General features: G+C 44.1%; 1 protein-coding gene across 1 annotated transcript in view; it reads right to left on the bottom strand.

Moving 5' to 3' along the window:
• TNFSF8 (TNF superfamily member 8) overlaps positions 1-14,442 on the bottom strand; it is a 30,547-nt gene extending 16,105 nt beyond the window's left edge. Inside the window, exons 1-2 of the mRNA XM_061163327.1 lie at positions 13,948-14,442; positions 1,934-1,976 (exon numbers count right to left, since the gene is read on the bottom strand). Coding sequence (XP_061019310.1) covers positions 1,934-1,976; positions 13,948-14,142 — 238 coding nt within the window. The 5' untranslated portion in view covers positions 14,143-14,442. The remainder of the gene's footprint in view (positions 1-1,933; positions 1,977-13,947) is intronic.
• Between the last annotated feature and the right edge of the window lie 2,359 nt (positions 14,443-16,801).

Raw genomic sequence — 16,801 nt, 5'->3', positions numbered from 1 at the left:
ACTCCAAAATGTAAATTCAGTGACCAGTATAGAATGGGCAGCTTCTTATTTTGCCTGTTGTTGTTCAAACAAACAGACAAAATAACTCTGAGTAAAAAGCAAGCCAACCTGATTCCCATCTGTATCAACTTTGTGTTGTAACAGAAAGGACATTTTCACACCAAAACAACATAGAAAAGGATGTGCTCTCAGAGAAAAGTATAGTTGACTGCAGGAGAAGGGGATCACTTGTGAGACTCCCTGTAGTTGACAACCTACAATGATGGAAGTGCAGTAACCAAGACCCAGCATGACTGAGGTCGCGCTGCCTGGTCAAAAACTGTCCTTGTCATTGAGGTCATGCTTTCCTTAAAGAGCCACCCCCCGCCTTGAAAAGTGAAGCTCTTGTCAAAACTTGGAGAATCTGGATGGATGTGAAACAATGAGTCAGGGGAAGGGAAAATGACATTTACTCAGCGTGTTTGGTTTCTTGCAAGGCTCCATGTTCTGATTCCAAAGCCAGTACTGTTTCCATGAAGGTGGGCCGCAAACCTTGGCCTGTGGGTGGGATCCTGGCCACCACCTCACTCTGTGAATGAAGCCTGATAAGCCCGCAAACGTGCCTGCTCATTTACACAGCGTCTGCGGCCACTCTGCTCTCCAGCAGTGGGCTCATTGCAGCAGGCACCTCGTGGCCTGCGAAGCCTAAAATGTTTACTGTCTAGCCATCTACAGAAGAAGCCTGCTAGCTTCTGCATTATGCCATGCTCCCTTCACCTTGATGTGAGGGTCTACAGAGGCTTGGTGGGAATCGAGGTCACACGCTAAGTAATTCCAGCCAAAGTTCAGCTATTGTTGACAAAGCTGTAATTATCGGTCTGCCTTGAAATACCCAGAGTGCTGCTCCCTTTAGGGGATTCTGCCCTTGCTTGCCAAGTCTCTGGGTGGCAAACAGAAGGAGAAGCAGGGCTCAGGGTGTCCTGAAGGAACTCCAGGTGTGACTGCTCTTGGTGTGAGGAACTGTATGCACACACATGCTGGTCCTAAGCATGCCCTGGTGTGTCTGTCCAAGTGCCTATGATGACCCACTCTTTCTCTCTTAGTTTTTTCCTCTGAGCTGTCTGGTTGCCCAACTGTGCTTGCTCTCCAGGTTCTAAAGGTGACAGGGCTGAGATGGGGTTAGTGTTCTGGGTTGAAAGAACACTGGATTAGAGACGAGGACATCTGGGTTCTAAGTTTGACTCCATAATACCCTGAACAAGACCCTTCACTTGGTCTTACTTTTCCTTTTTTTGTGCAGTGAAAGCATTCATCAGATGTTTTCAAAGTTTTTCACTTTTCCATATTAACCTAACTCTGCATCTCACCACTCTGGGGCTAGTAGAGACAACCCATTGATTAGTGACTTTAGTAACAGAAAAATATGGGGCGTGGGAAGGTCTATTTGACAAACCAAATTCATTATGCATTTGGGCTGTAACCAGTTACTTAATGATTACTATATGTTGGTCACCACGCAAAACAATTTCCAGAAAAGATCTAATCGTTTCTCCAATACGTTCGTGAGGTCGTAGTTATTACTCTAATTTCATAGATAAGGAACCAAGTTTCTCAGGTGGGATGTAGAGCCAAGATTCATATCCACATCACCTGACTCTAGATTTTAAACTCTTAACACAATACCGCTTTGTGTTCCTCTCTGTGTCCGTGGGCCAGCCTGTACCAAAGCCAGAATTTTCACTAGTGGGAGGGTTGAAGGCTGGTAGGAGAACCTGGGGACGTGAGTACAGCTCAGGAGCCTCTCAGATGAATGGAGATGCATCAGCTTGGCCCTGACAGCCCACCTCCGTCCCCACCCACTCTGTTGGACACTCATGATGTTTCTGGTGGTTAATCATCTGTGATGTGATATGGACTATCCCCTGCACAGTTACTCCTAATTCCAATGTCTTACCTCCTTTAAGGGGGAATTGGCCCAGCGGGTTGGGAATGGAGTCCTGGAAGAGAAGAAAGAGAAAAGTAAAAAAAAAAATCAGATGAAGATGTCGTCAGATTGAAACAGCTAGTCTTTTTCTTTTCCATTTTGGTTGCCCTCAAAGTGTTGTATAATTTAGAATTTGTGTTCCATCTGACTCTAAGATTAAAAAAAAATAAAACCCAGAAACTAATTCACTGACTTAGTTTACATGAGCTTTACAACCTGTTTATCAGAAATAATATTGGAGGATTACTATCCATGTTTCACAGGTGAGGAACTGGAAGCTGAGAGGTAAACAGTGTATGGCCATCAGGGATGAGAATCTGCAACTCTTAACTTTCAGTCCAGTGCTTTTTCTTTTCACCACCACACGTACTATTTTTTCCTACTTTGATTAACATAAGGCAAACAACTGTAGTGTATAAATATATGTGGGCTCTTTTTTTCTATGTTTGATTCAGCAAACAGTGAAAGTATGTTGTAAATATACCTGGGAAGGTACTGTTTCTCCTGTGGTTGGAAATTCTGAATTGATAGAATGACTATGTGTCAAGCATTGTGAAGATACCATAAATGATTAAAAATTGGGTCCCTGTCCTTGTGGATTTATTGCAGATTTACATTTGACTCTAATATCTAAATATGTATATAACATAAATAAGCATAAATGTATATTATTTATGTTAATGTTCACATATGTTTTCTATTAGTTTTTCTAGCATAAGCATAACTGTATGTATAAATAGTCACACAGTTAAGTAAGAGGTTGCTGGCAGACAATCTGATAGCAGATTGTCTTCTGAAGGAGGACCTGTGGGGTTGGGGAATGGAGGGGAGGAAAGGAGGTCTTGCTCACATGTGCTGAGCTAGTAAGCAACAGAAGCAGACGGGCAGTATTTCACCCCAATAAATTTCTCAGAAACTGTTCTCTATGTCTGTGTCTCCACGTCTTCCCTGTAAATAAGTTAATCAGTGCTATTTTTCTAGATTCCATATATATGCCTTAATATGCAATATTTGTTTTTCTTTTTCTGACTTACTTCCCTCTGTATAATAGGCCCTATATTCATCCCCCTCACTGCAGCTGACTCAAATGGGGGAAGGAGAGGGTAGGGCAAATTGAGAAAGTAGCACTGACATATACACACACACACTATCATGTGTAAAACAGGTAACTAGCAGGGAGCTGCTGTGTGATACAGGGACCCAGCCTGGCACCCCGTGATTGACCTGGAGGGGTAGAATAGGGAGCGGGCGAAGAAGGTTCAAGGAGGAGGAGATCGATCTATCTATCTATCTATCCATCTGTCTATGTGTATACATGCTAAGTTATTTCAGTTGTGTCTGACTCTTTGTGACCCTATGGACTGTAGCCCACTAGGCTCCTCTGTCCATGGGATTCTCCAAGCAGGAATACTGGAGTAGGTTTCCATGCTCTTCTCCAGGGGATCTTCCTGGCCCAGGGATCAAACCTGCATCTCTTATGTCTCCTGCATTGGCAGTCGGGTTCTTCACCACTAATGCCACTTGGGAAGCCTATATATATATATATATGTATGTATGTATGTATATATATTTATGACTGATTCTCATTGATATACAGCAGAGACCACCACAACATTGTAAAGCAATTATCCTCCAGTGAAGTTAAAAAAATTCTTCAGAGACTAGTTTTCCCACCCTTGGGCTCTCTCCCCCTTTCCCCCACCTCAACCTTGGAGACACCCCTCATTGTCCTGCCGATAAGGAATGAAGTGTCTTGTTTATCTTTTGACGTACTCAGGTCGAGGTCTCCTGTAGTGTATTGGGTTGAGATATTAATAAAGACCTAAAGAAATGTGAGCATTTACATGGATGAAAACAACTTCCCAGCATCTAATGGGGCAGGAAGTTAGTTGCTGCCTGCATCTTATTTTCTTATTGTTGTGTCGGAACACCTAGGACCATCTAGAGTTCTCTTTTTATCCTGCCACTGCTCTAGGGACTCTGCCCTTTACCTTCCACTGACAGCCCTTCTGATCAGTGACTCTCCTCTCCAGCCCAAGCGGGTGGTACGGAGTTGAGGAGGTGTCCTGAGGCACAGCCCTGCAGAGCACTGATCTAGAGGAGGAAGTCAGTATAAACTCAGGAGCTTCAGCTTATCAGGGGGAAAGAAGTGAACTTGGCTTGAAAGGTCCTTTCCTCTTTGCTCCCATAGTCTATGATTTTATTGCCTTGGCTGAAAGCTCTTAACCTAGTTAACAGCACTGTACATCTGTGGTCTCTCAGGGACACACACAGTTCAAAGGAAAATCTGATGTCATAGATTCCCCTCCTGGTTGCCTCCTGAGACAACAAACAGCCTTTCATAAGTTAATAAACATCTGGCTTACTGCCAAGCATGTCCGTCAATTAGTTGTGATGTGCACACACATGAAGAAAAACATGTACGTTTAAGTGTGGTGCTAAGACGGTGGACTTCATTGGCTGCCCTGGAACATACCCAGGGACAAGGAGAGAATGCCGGAGCAACAACCCCAGAGGAGCCATCATGGTGGCTACTGCCATTTGGGAAATACCAGAGAATTGTACATTCAGCACACGTCAAATGGGCACCTAGGGTATGCCAGGCTCCAAGTCATTGGAAGACATCCTGCAGATTTTATGGCTCAATCATTAAAGCAGTCGTTCAGAACATACAGATAAATGTAAAACTAGAATTGCAAGAGCTACAAGGGAGAGAGGCAGCATGTTTCCAGATAGCACTTGAACATGTGTACGAATGTGTACGAATCACTTGGGGAGCTGTTAGAATGAACATTCTGATTCAGCAGGTGTGGGTGGAGCCTGAGAGTCTATTTCTGATAAGCTCTCAGGTGACAGCAGATCTCCTGGCCCACGGAACACAATTTGAGTAGCAAGGATATAAGACATACTATCTGAGAAGAGATCTAATTTACATGGGGAGTCCGGGTTGGTGAGATGGGGGTGTGGTCATTTGAAGGCTTTCTGGTTTTCTAGCTTCAGACAGGGGATGTCAAAAACAAAGCGTCATAGTACAGGGAAGAATCCTGTTGCTTAAACCTTAGCCCAGGACCCATGGCATCCAAGACAGACGTGTGACTATTGCTGCCTTGAAGAGCTCCTAGCATGACAACAGGTCTCCATAGGTTCCCTTAGCTACCCACAGGAGACAGGATCAAAGAATCAGGGCCAGAGGGGAATGAAGGCATCGTTTAGTCCATCAAGCCAATTTTTACAGACAAGGAGACTGAGATACTCGTGAGTTGGTGGCAGATCCTAGAATGAAATTCTCCAGTGTTCTTTCTATGCCCCAAGAGAGATGCTGTCTTCAGAAGCCAAGGATAGACCAACTCATTCTCCTTGCCCCCCCATGTGCCCTACTGTTAGTAGTCTTTGCATTTGGAGGTGGAGAAGTAGGGTATAAAGAGAGGACAAATTAAATTTTGTTGAGGACCCTCTATGCCCTTGACACTATGCTGAGTGCTGTCCATTTATCTACTCCTCTTTAGTAAGGTACCTCCCAGTCTAAGAATTCTTTCCCAAACCTAGCCTGGGGATCTGGGTCTTGGCTGAAGAAATGTGAACCACCATGCTTAGCAACTTGGCTTTGAGGTAAATAGTAAACAGGCTAGAAACAGACAGAAGCAAATGGGCCCTCCCAGGTTGTCATTCTCAGCTCCACTGAGTAGCTCCCTCATAGCTCAGCTGGTAAAGAATCCGCCTGCAATGCAGGAGACCCTGGTTCGATTCCCGGATCGGGAAGATCTGCTGGAGAAGAGTCAGGTTACCCACTCCAGTATTCTGGCCTGGAGAATTCCATGGACTATACAGTCCCTGGGTTCGCAATGAGTCGGACACGACTAAGCAACTTTCACTTTCGCTGGAGTAGCTCAGGAAACTTGGTTTCCATGGATACCAACCAGCTACACTTCCTTAAGTATGCTTCTCTCTCTCTCTCTCTCTCTCTTTTTCAGGCTCTGAGTATCTCACCGGTATCCTCGACAACGTTTCTGTGTATGCAGGGAGGAACCCTCCCTACATTTAACCTTTTTGTTCCCAGGTGAAATGAGCTGTTCCAGTCATCTTTTCTGCCTAGGACTCTGTTTTCCCATTTCCTTTAATCACTGTGATTGCAAGGCTAATAATCCCTCCCTCCACTGGATTATTGACATAATAAGATATTATACATAAAGTTATGGACATTGTAAGATATTATGCATAAATAGCAAGTGCTTGGAAATGGTGGCTATTTTGGTTACCCTCTTAATCCTAACCAAGGGTGTAATCTGTTTCAATACCTTTAAAGCTTCATTTCTTTTCACAGAGCAATCCTGTGCAGGGAAATCAGCTCCTAAATCTACTTTGACAAAAGATGCCCTCTCTTTTTGAAAATGGCCAGAGACAACTGATGTTTGGACTATGCCAGGTGGCCTCACATCTTGTAAGGTGGGCCGTGGAGACCTTTACCAGGAATGCCTCTCTTATTTTTGAACTAATGCGATTAAGCACTTAATGAGGGTACTTCAGAGGGGACGACAGAGGATGAGGTGGTTGGGTGGCATCACTGACTCAATGGACATGAGTTTGAGCAAGCTCCAGGAGTTGATGATGGACAGGGAAGCCTGGCGTGCTGCAGTCCATGGGGTTGCAAAGAGTCGGACAAGACTGAGCAACTGAACTGACTGACTGAGGGTACTGAATCATCAGGGGCTAAATGCTTTACATGCATTGTCTTATTTTATCTTTACCCCAAGACTTAGTGATTGACTGAGACTTAGAGAAACAGCTTAGTGGCTATAGAAGGTCCCTTAGATGGTGAATAGGCGGGAAAGGATTCATAATGGGGCATGTTGACTTCAAAGGCAATGCTCTTCAATCCCAAGCCACGTCGCCCCTCTAGGGTAGGGCAGGATGCAGCTGGGGCAGGAAATTCTCTTGAGACTCCATGAGAAAGTGGATTGAGGTACTAGAAAAATTTTCCTTGGTAGCCTTGGTTTTGCTAATGTTAGTGAAAGTGGTCATTGGAATACAGGGGCTTAAAGCAGTGCTTCTCTTACTGCGGGTCTTGTTAAAATGCTAATTATACTTCTGTAGGTCAGGCATGGGCCCTTAAGTTTTACATTTCTAATGAAATGACTTCTGAAGAAATCATCTTCCAGATGATGCCAATGCTTTGGGGCCAGGGACCACACTTTGAATAATAAGGACTTAAAGACATTATTCAACAGACAGTCTGAACACTGAGGTCTGCCTGTCCACAGGAATGGGGGAAATGGCTACTGGAGGCTGAGTGTGGAGCTGAGCTTATGGATGGGTCCGGGAAACCTTCCTAGTCTGTTGATGGGGCTGCTTCCTGTCATCTTCTTCTATCTGTGCTTCTTGCCACCTGGCTGTAAGTCCTGCCGCTCCCTGGTGCAGTCTGGATTGAGATCTGTTCTGTGCCTCACCTTACTCCAGCCCCACCTAGAATGCCTGGCACCATCTCCTCTTGGAGAACTGTTCTCCACTGATGCAGGCCAGCTAGAAATGGTTGGGTGGCATCACTGACTCAATGGATATGAGTTTGAGCAAGCTCCAGGAGTTGATGATGGAAAGGGAAGCCTGGCGTGCTGCAGTCCATGGGGTTGCAAAGAGTCGGACAAGACTGAGCAACTGAACTGACTGAGGGTACTGAAGTGCAGAAGGAGTGGAAGAATGAGGAAACCATCATTCCTCAACCCTCAGTACATTTGCTGACTCAGGTGAGGGTCATCACCAAAGAATGCCAAAACCATGGAATGAAGGATCTTTCAATGCCTTTGAAGTATTACCCTGTAGATGACTTAATAAGAAAGATTAAAGTGGTTTACCAAGAAGACTTCCCTGGTGGCTCAGACGGTAAAGAGTCTGCCTACAATGCAGGAGACCCCGGTTCAATCACTGGGTTGGGAAGATCCCCTGGAGAAGGAAATGGCAACCCACTCCAGTACTCTTGCCTAGAAAATCCCATGGATGGAGGAGCCTGGTAGGCTACAGTCCTTGGGGTCGCAGAGTCGAACACGACTGAGTGACTTCACTTTCAATATGAAGACAGACAGTGGTCATGCCTTGAATCAAGTGACTAAATGTTATTGCCAGTATTGGGGCAACCTGACATATGCTTCTAGCCCTGCTGCGAAAAAGAAGAATATAACATTGCTTATGTCCTTTTCTTGCCAAAAATGTTTCATCTGAATATTATTGTGAATAAACACCAACAGTCCCAAAACATGACAATAGAACTGTCCTGGATCCTTTGAAAATGTCAGTGTCATGAAAAAACAACAGAGAGCAGAGGAGATTGTTAGATCATTGCTTCTCAAGCTGTAATGAGCGTATAGATCACCATAAAAAAGTGAAGTTGCTCAATCGTGTCTGACTTTTTGTGACCCCATGAACTGTAGCCTCCCCGGCTCCTCCATCCATGGGATTTTCCAGGCAAGAATACTGGAGTGGGTTGCCATTTCCTTCTCCAATAACCTTATTAAAATGCAGATTTTGATTCATTATGTCTAAGGCGGGGCCCGAGAGTCTGCATTTCTAATAAGCTTCTAGAGCCACCTTTTAAATAATAACATTCCAAGTTAAAACAGATGAAACCAACTCTGTATGTGACCTGAGAGTAGATTCTGGATCGAGAAACAAAAGGCACAACAGCTGTAGAAGACATTTTTGAAATTGGAGGAAATTAAAATACAGACTATGTATTATTATAAACTGATGCTGCCAAGATAACGTTAACTTTCTTGGCCATGATGATGGCACGCAGTTAGTAGGTGATGGGTGCTGAAATACATGTGGGTGAAAGGTCACCCTGACTGAACCTTACTTTTGTATATATGGAAAGAAGCAGAAATATGGCAAGATATTAATACTTATTGAATGTAGGTGAAAGATTATATGTGTATTTACCATTCTATTTTTCAGTAGGTTTAAATTTTTTCAAAATAAAACTTCGGGAATCAGACATGATCTTTTTAATTCCTGGAGGAGGTTCAGCTTCCCTTCTAACCTCTTTTGCAAACCCCTTCCTCACCCTGAGCAGAAATTGTCCTCCTCTCTTCTGGTTTATGGCATTGAGTGCAGTGCATGCATGCTAAGTTACATCAGTCGTGTCTGACTCTTTCTGACCTTATGGATGTAGCCCACCAGGCTCCTCTGTCCTTGGGGATTCTCCAGGCAAAAATACTGGAGTGGGTTGCCATGCCCTCCTCCAGGGGATCTTCCCACCCAGGGATAAAACCTGCATCTCTTGCATCTGCTGCATTGGCAGATGGGTTCTTTATTGCGAGTGCCACCTGGGAAGCCCACATTTAGTGCCATTCTGCCCCAAATTCAAGCACTTGAGGGTTTGGGCCTCCCCTCTCCCACTCAGAGATTCTCAGAAAACAGGGCTCCCACCTTGTCCACTTGGGTTCTTCCCTTACAACTTAGCCTAGGGCTTTCCCTGGAGAAGTTGCTCAGTCAACTTATTTGGATAAATAATTGACTGCATTGGAGAGAGTAAGTTGGGTAGAGAGAAATATCACAGGGCATTTCAGTTCATCCCTGTATTTTATCTGGAGTGAAAGCAAACCTAAAACCTTACCACCATCACCACCAATCACTACCCCTAAATTCAACTCTTGGTGGGGAAGTAGAGTGGTATTGTAAGGATAATTTTTTTTTTAATAAAAGGAGTTTTCTTTGTTTATAAAGGGAAAGAAGGCAGTTGCTTTCTCTTCTTTCTAGAATATATGAGTATATTCTAGAATACATTTCTAGAATACAACTAGAATTTCTAGAATACATTCCTTACTCTAAAATTGTGAAATGTAAATAGATCTCTCCAGGGGCTAGACAAGACCAGGCTTTTGGTTTATAACAGAAACATTTCTTAAGATTGAAGGCCTCCAAGCCACTTGAACTGTGAACACCTCTAGTGTCAACCTTATTGCTATTATTTAGTTGCTGAGTTCTGCCTAACTCTTTTATGACCCCATAGACTGTAGCTCGCCAGGCTCCTCTGTCCATGGGATTTCGCAGGTAATAATACTGGAGTGGGTTGCCATTTCCTTCTCCAGGGCATCTTCCTGATCCAGGGATCAAACCCTTATCTCCCACTTGGCAGGTAGATTCTTTATCACTGAACCGTGTGGGAAGCCTGTCCATCTTATAGCCTATATATGATCTATTTATAACCCTTTGTCTCTGGAGGAGATATGAGAAATTTTTTTCTCTTTGCTGTATAAGTTGTGTGACATTTCATTCTGACACATGTGCATGTACTCTGTTGTAATTACTTCATAAGAAATCAATTTTCTTTTCTGTGAAGATCTGTCTCTTTGTTGGTAGAACTTCTACTTCCTCAAGAATATTGAGTACAATCTCTTGAAAAGTACACATTGTATTCCCACCTCCAGGGATTTATCCCACAGATAGACTTGCAGATGTGCACAGTGAGCAAAACTTCTGGAAAGAAACTTGTGTCTTTCACCAGACACAGATGAAATATGAAGTACAATAGAATGCTATGTGACTCTTCAAAAGAATGAGATAGACTTCCATGTATTGACATGGAAGGATCTCCAAGATATATTAAGTCAATAAAGCCAGCTGCAAGTTTATGGGTTTGCTATAATGACATGTGAGTACTATATGTTTGTACAGCATAGATTTTTGGAAGGACGTGAAAGAATCTGTCAATTGTCCTTATCTCAGGGAAGAGGGATTGGTGGTTGGGTGGAGAGGGTGTGAGAGATTTCTACTTTTTTCTTTGCCCTTGTTTACTAGTTACTTTTCTTAAACCATGTGAATATAGTATTTTTAAATGAATATAATGGTTTAAAGGTAAATAAAATATAGCCACTGCAGAGACTTAAGACATCAGTAGGCAATAAGTTCCATAAGTAACTTGAAAGCAGAGATATTTTTGGCTTTGATCAAAGTTCTATATCCATTACTTAGAACATTACTGTCCTGCACACAGTAGATGCTCAGTAAATCTTTAAGGGTGAAACCTAAGTTCTTTGCCTCTCCCAAGGAATTTGACTTTGGAGTTATTTGGTTTTCAAGCCAAATCTCAAGGCGATCTTTGTTGATTTTCCTACATGTCCTACACTTCTCACTTTTCTCATGCTGATCCATTGGCCCGGAATACTGTCTCCTCTGACCTCCAGAGACCTGTTTGAAATTGTGCACATTTCTCAAGCCAAACTGAAACTCCAATCTCCAGTGAAGTTTTCCTTAGATCTGCCTGGGGAAATATTCCATCTCCTTAACTTGTGGTTTCATGGTAGCCCTGTGTGTCTACATTCCATCACTTATTATATATTATAAGTTAATTTTGTTTCAATTTTGTCTGTACATGTGTCTTTTTATTTAGAACTGTGACTTCTGGGGGCTTCCCACGTGGCTTAGTGGTTAAGAATCTACCTATCAATGCAGGAGATTCAGGTTCGATCCCTGGTCAGGAAGACTCCCCTGAAGGGGGAAATGGCAACTCACTCCAGTATTCTTGCCTGGAAAATTTCATGGACAGAGGAGCCTGGGGGGCTACTGTCTATGGGGATGCAAAGAGTCAGACATGACTGAGCACACACACAGTAATGGTGGGGACTTCTTAGGCCAGTAGAACCAGCTCACGGTTCTCACCCTTGCCCCCATCCACCCTCACAAGACTGCTGGGTGGCCATCAATCCATTTCACTTTTAATAATTGGGCTATGAGTTTAAGGTCCTTAGGTATCTCCCATTGACTTCTTTATTGGGAGTCCTGTTAAGAGTCGCTTCATTTGTCTAAGTTGTACCTGTACTGAAGCCTCTTCCCTCAGGAAGTTTTTCCTGATAACTCAAGTTCAAGGAGATAACTCTCTCTTCTTAGTTTTTCTGACAGTTAATATCTGAACAAATTATTGGAAATGATATGTGTAAAACACTTAACTTGTGTATCACAATACTTTTAAGCAAGTAACTGATATTTCTCAGGCTAAGAAATCATAGTACATCAAACCCTAGAGTCAGATTGTGAAGTGAATCTTTTCATCTCCCAGAATGAGGGGAAGTCAAGGAATTGGATGCCAGGAAGGTCACACTCCCAAGAGAAGAGGAGGAACAGAGTTTTTTTTAGTGCTTCTGTGGCTGTCTGTGTCCTCAAAGGGAACAGTGTCCTCAATAAATAGCCAACCAGTCTTGACTACCACTTTCTCAGGACGACTCAGGTCAAGCCCTGTCCCCTTTCTGTTCCTCATTTTCCACATTTACTAAACTGAGGCAGAAAGATCCACTCCAGTTCCTTCATGGAAAGAATCAATTCCACCAAATATGGAACTTGAATTAGGACCATTCTGGAGCTCTTTCTAGTTTTATATGTCACCACCACACCATGTACCACTATCATGTCTTTCTCTCTCTCTTTTTCCCTTTTTCTTTCCTTCCTTCTCTCTCTCTCATACCAGTTCTAGCTACAGCCTTTAACTAAAGACATTTTCGAAGACCACTTTAATTTCTTTTCTTTGGCTCTTGCTGTAAAATTATACACCTCTGGTTTACTTCAGATTAGAATTATAGAAGTTACAGAGTCTGTACAGAATAAAAAGGGTCCTAGAATATTCTCAAGTGTGTTATTCCTAGTAGGTGTAGATGAGCCCAATAAATGATGAGTTTCATAAACTTTATAGTCTAAGTCTCAAATGCTAGCAATTCTGTTATCTTTCACTTTTATGGAGGTATGAGTTTCAAAGCTTCATTTAAATGTCAGTTCTTGAGGACACTTGAGCAGATACCAAAGCCTTTTAAAGCCTGGTTCTTTTTAGCAATCAATAAGGTAAAGAGCATTCAACTTAAGACAACTGAAGGAAACCAGAACAAATTCTGCAGGATTGCAATACTATGAAAAGTAAGAGCTTTGAAGGAATACATAGAAATGTATGTACTTTGAAGGGGTGGTAGTATTGGGGGTACAGTTCTTAAACTATCAAAATTACTTCATTAAAAAATTCATGAGCAATATATACTATGAGTACAGTATTTTCTCTAAAATACATCCTGGTGGATTTGCTGTAAACACCAATTTCCTAAAATATGAAGAAGCTTCCTCCTTCACCTCCTCTGTTTTCATAGTAATTCTTACCCTTTACTTTAAAAAGAAAAAAAGGTAAATTTCCTGAGACCACTTAACTTCACAGTGTGTACCCATAATTGCTTGTAGCTTTAGAGTTCTGAGCAGTCTCCGAGGGAACAGGTGTGAAAAACATTTCTACATTCTGCTTCGGTGCAGTATGTTTTTGTGACACGCTAGGCTCTTCAAAGCAGTGGCTCCGGAGGAAGCTTTGAACTTGTCTTGTGAGCTTTAACACTGACATGCCCAAGCTCTGAAGAGCCCGGGTCTTCTCTCTGGCCTCCTTTCTTCACTCCCTTTCCTGTTCTGGCCTCTGAAACCTAGCTCCTGGCTAAAAAAGTGCTTAGCTCTGGCCAAGGCCTCTGAAATCTCAGGAACATTTGGACTGAAAATACGGAATCTTGGCATCTGGTCTGAAGTCATCAAAGACATGATACTGGTTGTACAAATGTGTCATTAAGTTTCCTTATCTCTTTCATCTTTAATAGAAGTCTTTAGTTCAGCAACATTTATTATTATTTTTATTGCAGTTTAATTTCTTTAAAGTGTTGCATTCATTTCTGCGATGTAATGAAGTGAATCCACTATATGTATGTGTATATATATATATATATCCCCTTCCTCTCGGAAAATTTCTCAAGGCTAATAGCGCCTCTCCCTTCTTTGGCTCACGTGTATATAGAAAGTTTGGAGGTGATGGCTCAACAAAATTTTCCCTCAAAAAGCCAAATTATTTGAGAGGATTGAGTTTCCCGTTTCTTTGTTCCCTCTCTCTCTTGATATCGGTTCTTTGTTTTGTTTCTCCCCAAGTCTCTGTGGAGAAAACTGAACATAAATCAGAAAGGAAAGGCAAAGAAGAGAAGTCCACTTACCGTCTTCTGAACGACCAACACCATTATGGTCGCCACAGCAAAGACGAGACACAGAGCCAGCGAGGCCGTGGTGAAGCAGAAATACCCGCGGCCCGTGGCTCCCCAGTGGCTGGTGACGGAGCCTGCGGGCACATGCATGGCTGTGTCGTGAGACGGGGCCAGTGGGTTGAGTGCTCGCGGCAGCCCTGCGTCCATTCTTATATAGGCTTCCCCACATCACACCTTATCTCTCCTCATCTGATTCGGTTCTGGGCCCATCTCTGTTCCAAGAAGGATTCTCCCCCTGCATCCTGGATCATGTGACTTGGAAAAAAACCTTCACCGGCTGCCTCACGAAGAAACTCTTCTCTGGGGGCGTGAGGCGAAAGGCGGCAGGACGGGTGGGGGACAGGCTCATGTTTCATCGCCAGGGATCAGTTTGACTGAAGAGAAACTGTAGCTATAGAGAAGGTGGCTGATGTCAGAGGGCGAGTAGGAAAATGACGGTTTCCCTATGCTGCTGTGTGTGTGTGTGTGTGTGTGTGTGTGTGTGTGTGTGTGTGTGTGTGTGCGCGCGCGCGCGTACACACAGAGCGACTTCTGTTTCAGTCAGACTCGGCCACAAAACGCCTTCCGGCTTGATAAGCTGCACGTTCTCCTCAGCGGGGCCTGCGGCTCAGAAGTCCTCATCAGAAAATATCTCTTTGCTGGGCCTGGAGGGCATGGCGACCCCACTCCACTATTCTTGCCTGGAGAATCCCATGGACAGAGGAGCCTGGTGGGCTACTGTCCACGGGGTCACACAGAGTCAGACACGACTGAAGCGACTTAGCACACACAGGGAGGCTGGATTCCTTGGACTGTGGTGGAATGACTCAGAGGGGTTGATGATATTGGCTCCTCTTAAGAACTGGAAATGCTGCCAGATCTCTGGCAAGGAAGAGCCCACAAATGTGGAAGTTGCTCCACATGGAGACAAGCTTGATGGCAGGATGAAATTGGGGGACAGGTTCAAAGATACTGTCCGAGAGCAGCAAACTGGCAACACTGATCTTTTGAACAAAAAAAAATCCTCCAGAGTATATTGGGATCTGTTAAATTTGCATATAAAGTTGGGTGTGCTGTAAAGCTCAGAAAAAGGGGAAGGAGTTGGCAGCGAGGTGGGGGTAGGGAAGTGGTATGGTGAAGAGTGTAGGGGCGTGCGTGTCCTGTGTGGTGTGTGCATGGGGGTGGTGGGTGTGTGGTACATGTGTGCTGTGCATGTGAGGTGTATCTTCATGCTGTGTGGCACGTGTTGTATATTGTATGTGCTGTGTGTGTGTGTGTGTGTGTGTGTGTGTGTGTGTGTGTGTCTGACTACTACAGTCGAGCCTCTTCTGCCTCAGATTGACACAATGCCTCACTTCACCCTCACCTCTGCCCTCTGAGGCAGCTAAGATTTTCTTTTTTTTTTTACAGATAGGGGAAAATTGAGAATCAGAGAGGATAGAGACTGTCTCAGTCAAAGTTGCAAATGTTGATCAGTGGAATCACTTGGGTATATAGTTAAACCCTGCTGGCCCCGGAATCCCTGCTACTGTCGTTGTACATGAAGGCTGAGGTCCTCTCTCAGCCTTCCCCCAGCCCTTATGGTCTTGGCCCCTCTTGTTTTTTCCCTGTCTGCACTGACAGCCACCATAAGGATTAAATGAGAGCATGATACAAGAGTACTTCTTGAATGGGAAGAGACTTGGCAGAGGATATTGGACCATTCTGGTTAAATGTTCCAAATAGTCTGGAATTTAGACAGAGTGGATAGATTCTCAAGGCAGGCAGAGCTGGCCACATCTGTGGCTACTAATCATCTCCATTTCAAAAGACCATTTAAAAAGTAAATCACTGTATAACCGGTGCCTCCGGATGTAGCTCTTTGAAAAGTTCATTTGGAAGTACCCAGTCCTTTGCAGCACCTCTCCCCTTTCTGCTCACTTTTCAGCTGCTGGGTATCTCTGCGAGCCCACAGAAATCCCAGAGCCCCCCAAGGAACTGTTCTGTGTCCAGAGCCGAGGTTGGATTACTGCGACTTTAGTCTTTGCAGAGACCTCACTCCTGAGCATCATCTGACTTGGGTCACTCTTAAGAACTGGTCTGGATATTCCTTCCAAGTGAATCCATAAAATCATAGGGATCCTGGAGACGGAAGAGCCAAAAAGAGGTAAATTTTGGGAGGGGCTACACAGAGTGGTATAAAATGTACCATCAGTTCAGTTCGGTCTCTCAGTCGCGTCTGACTCTTGGCGACCCCATGGACTGCAGCATGCCAGGCTTCCCTATCCATCACCAGCTCCTGGAGCTTACACAAACTTATGTCCATTGAGTCGGTGATGCCATCCACCACCTCATCTTCTGTCATCCCCTTTTCCTCCCGCCTTCAGGTGTACCATAGACAAGGAAGATGAGGTCCCCTTGATCCCAAGTAGGACTTGGTTTTGAAAGAAGCGGGTGCACACATCCATTGGATCTGTCACTGAGGTGGGAATAAAGCAAGCCAGTATCTTCGGGGGTACGCACCTGGCTGATTCAGGGAGAAGACTGTGTCCCGTGGTGGGCCCGGGGCAGTGAGTGGGAAGCAGAGGGCTCTGTCGTCTGCCCAGAGCCGCTGAGAACGGGCTGCTCCCTCGGCCTTTCTCTGCAGTCTCTTTGATGAAAGTGGAAAACTTCTGATTGTTGAATGGAAGCTGTGGGTGTTGAAAAATAAAAAGACTTTGCTTGAAGTGCAGGTCTTCCTGAAGGCCTGCGGGGCTCAGAAGGGCAGTGGAAAAAAATGTTTGTCTTACAGTCACACGTTTTGCATACAGTGTAATGTCCTGAGAGGGAAGGCTGACAAGGGGGAAAA

Source organism: Dama dama, chromosome 16, assembly GCF_033118175.1.
Source record: "Dama dama isolate Ldn47 chromosome 16, ASM3311817v1, whole genome shotgun sequence".
In the NCBI taxonomy this organism is placed as follows: Eukaryota; Metazoa; Chordata; class Mammalia; order Artiodactyla; family Cervidae; genus Dama; species Dama dama.
Note: the sequence above shows the minus strand (reverse complement) of the source record. Positions and strands in the feature narration are given on the sequence as shown.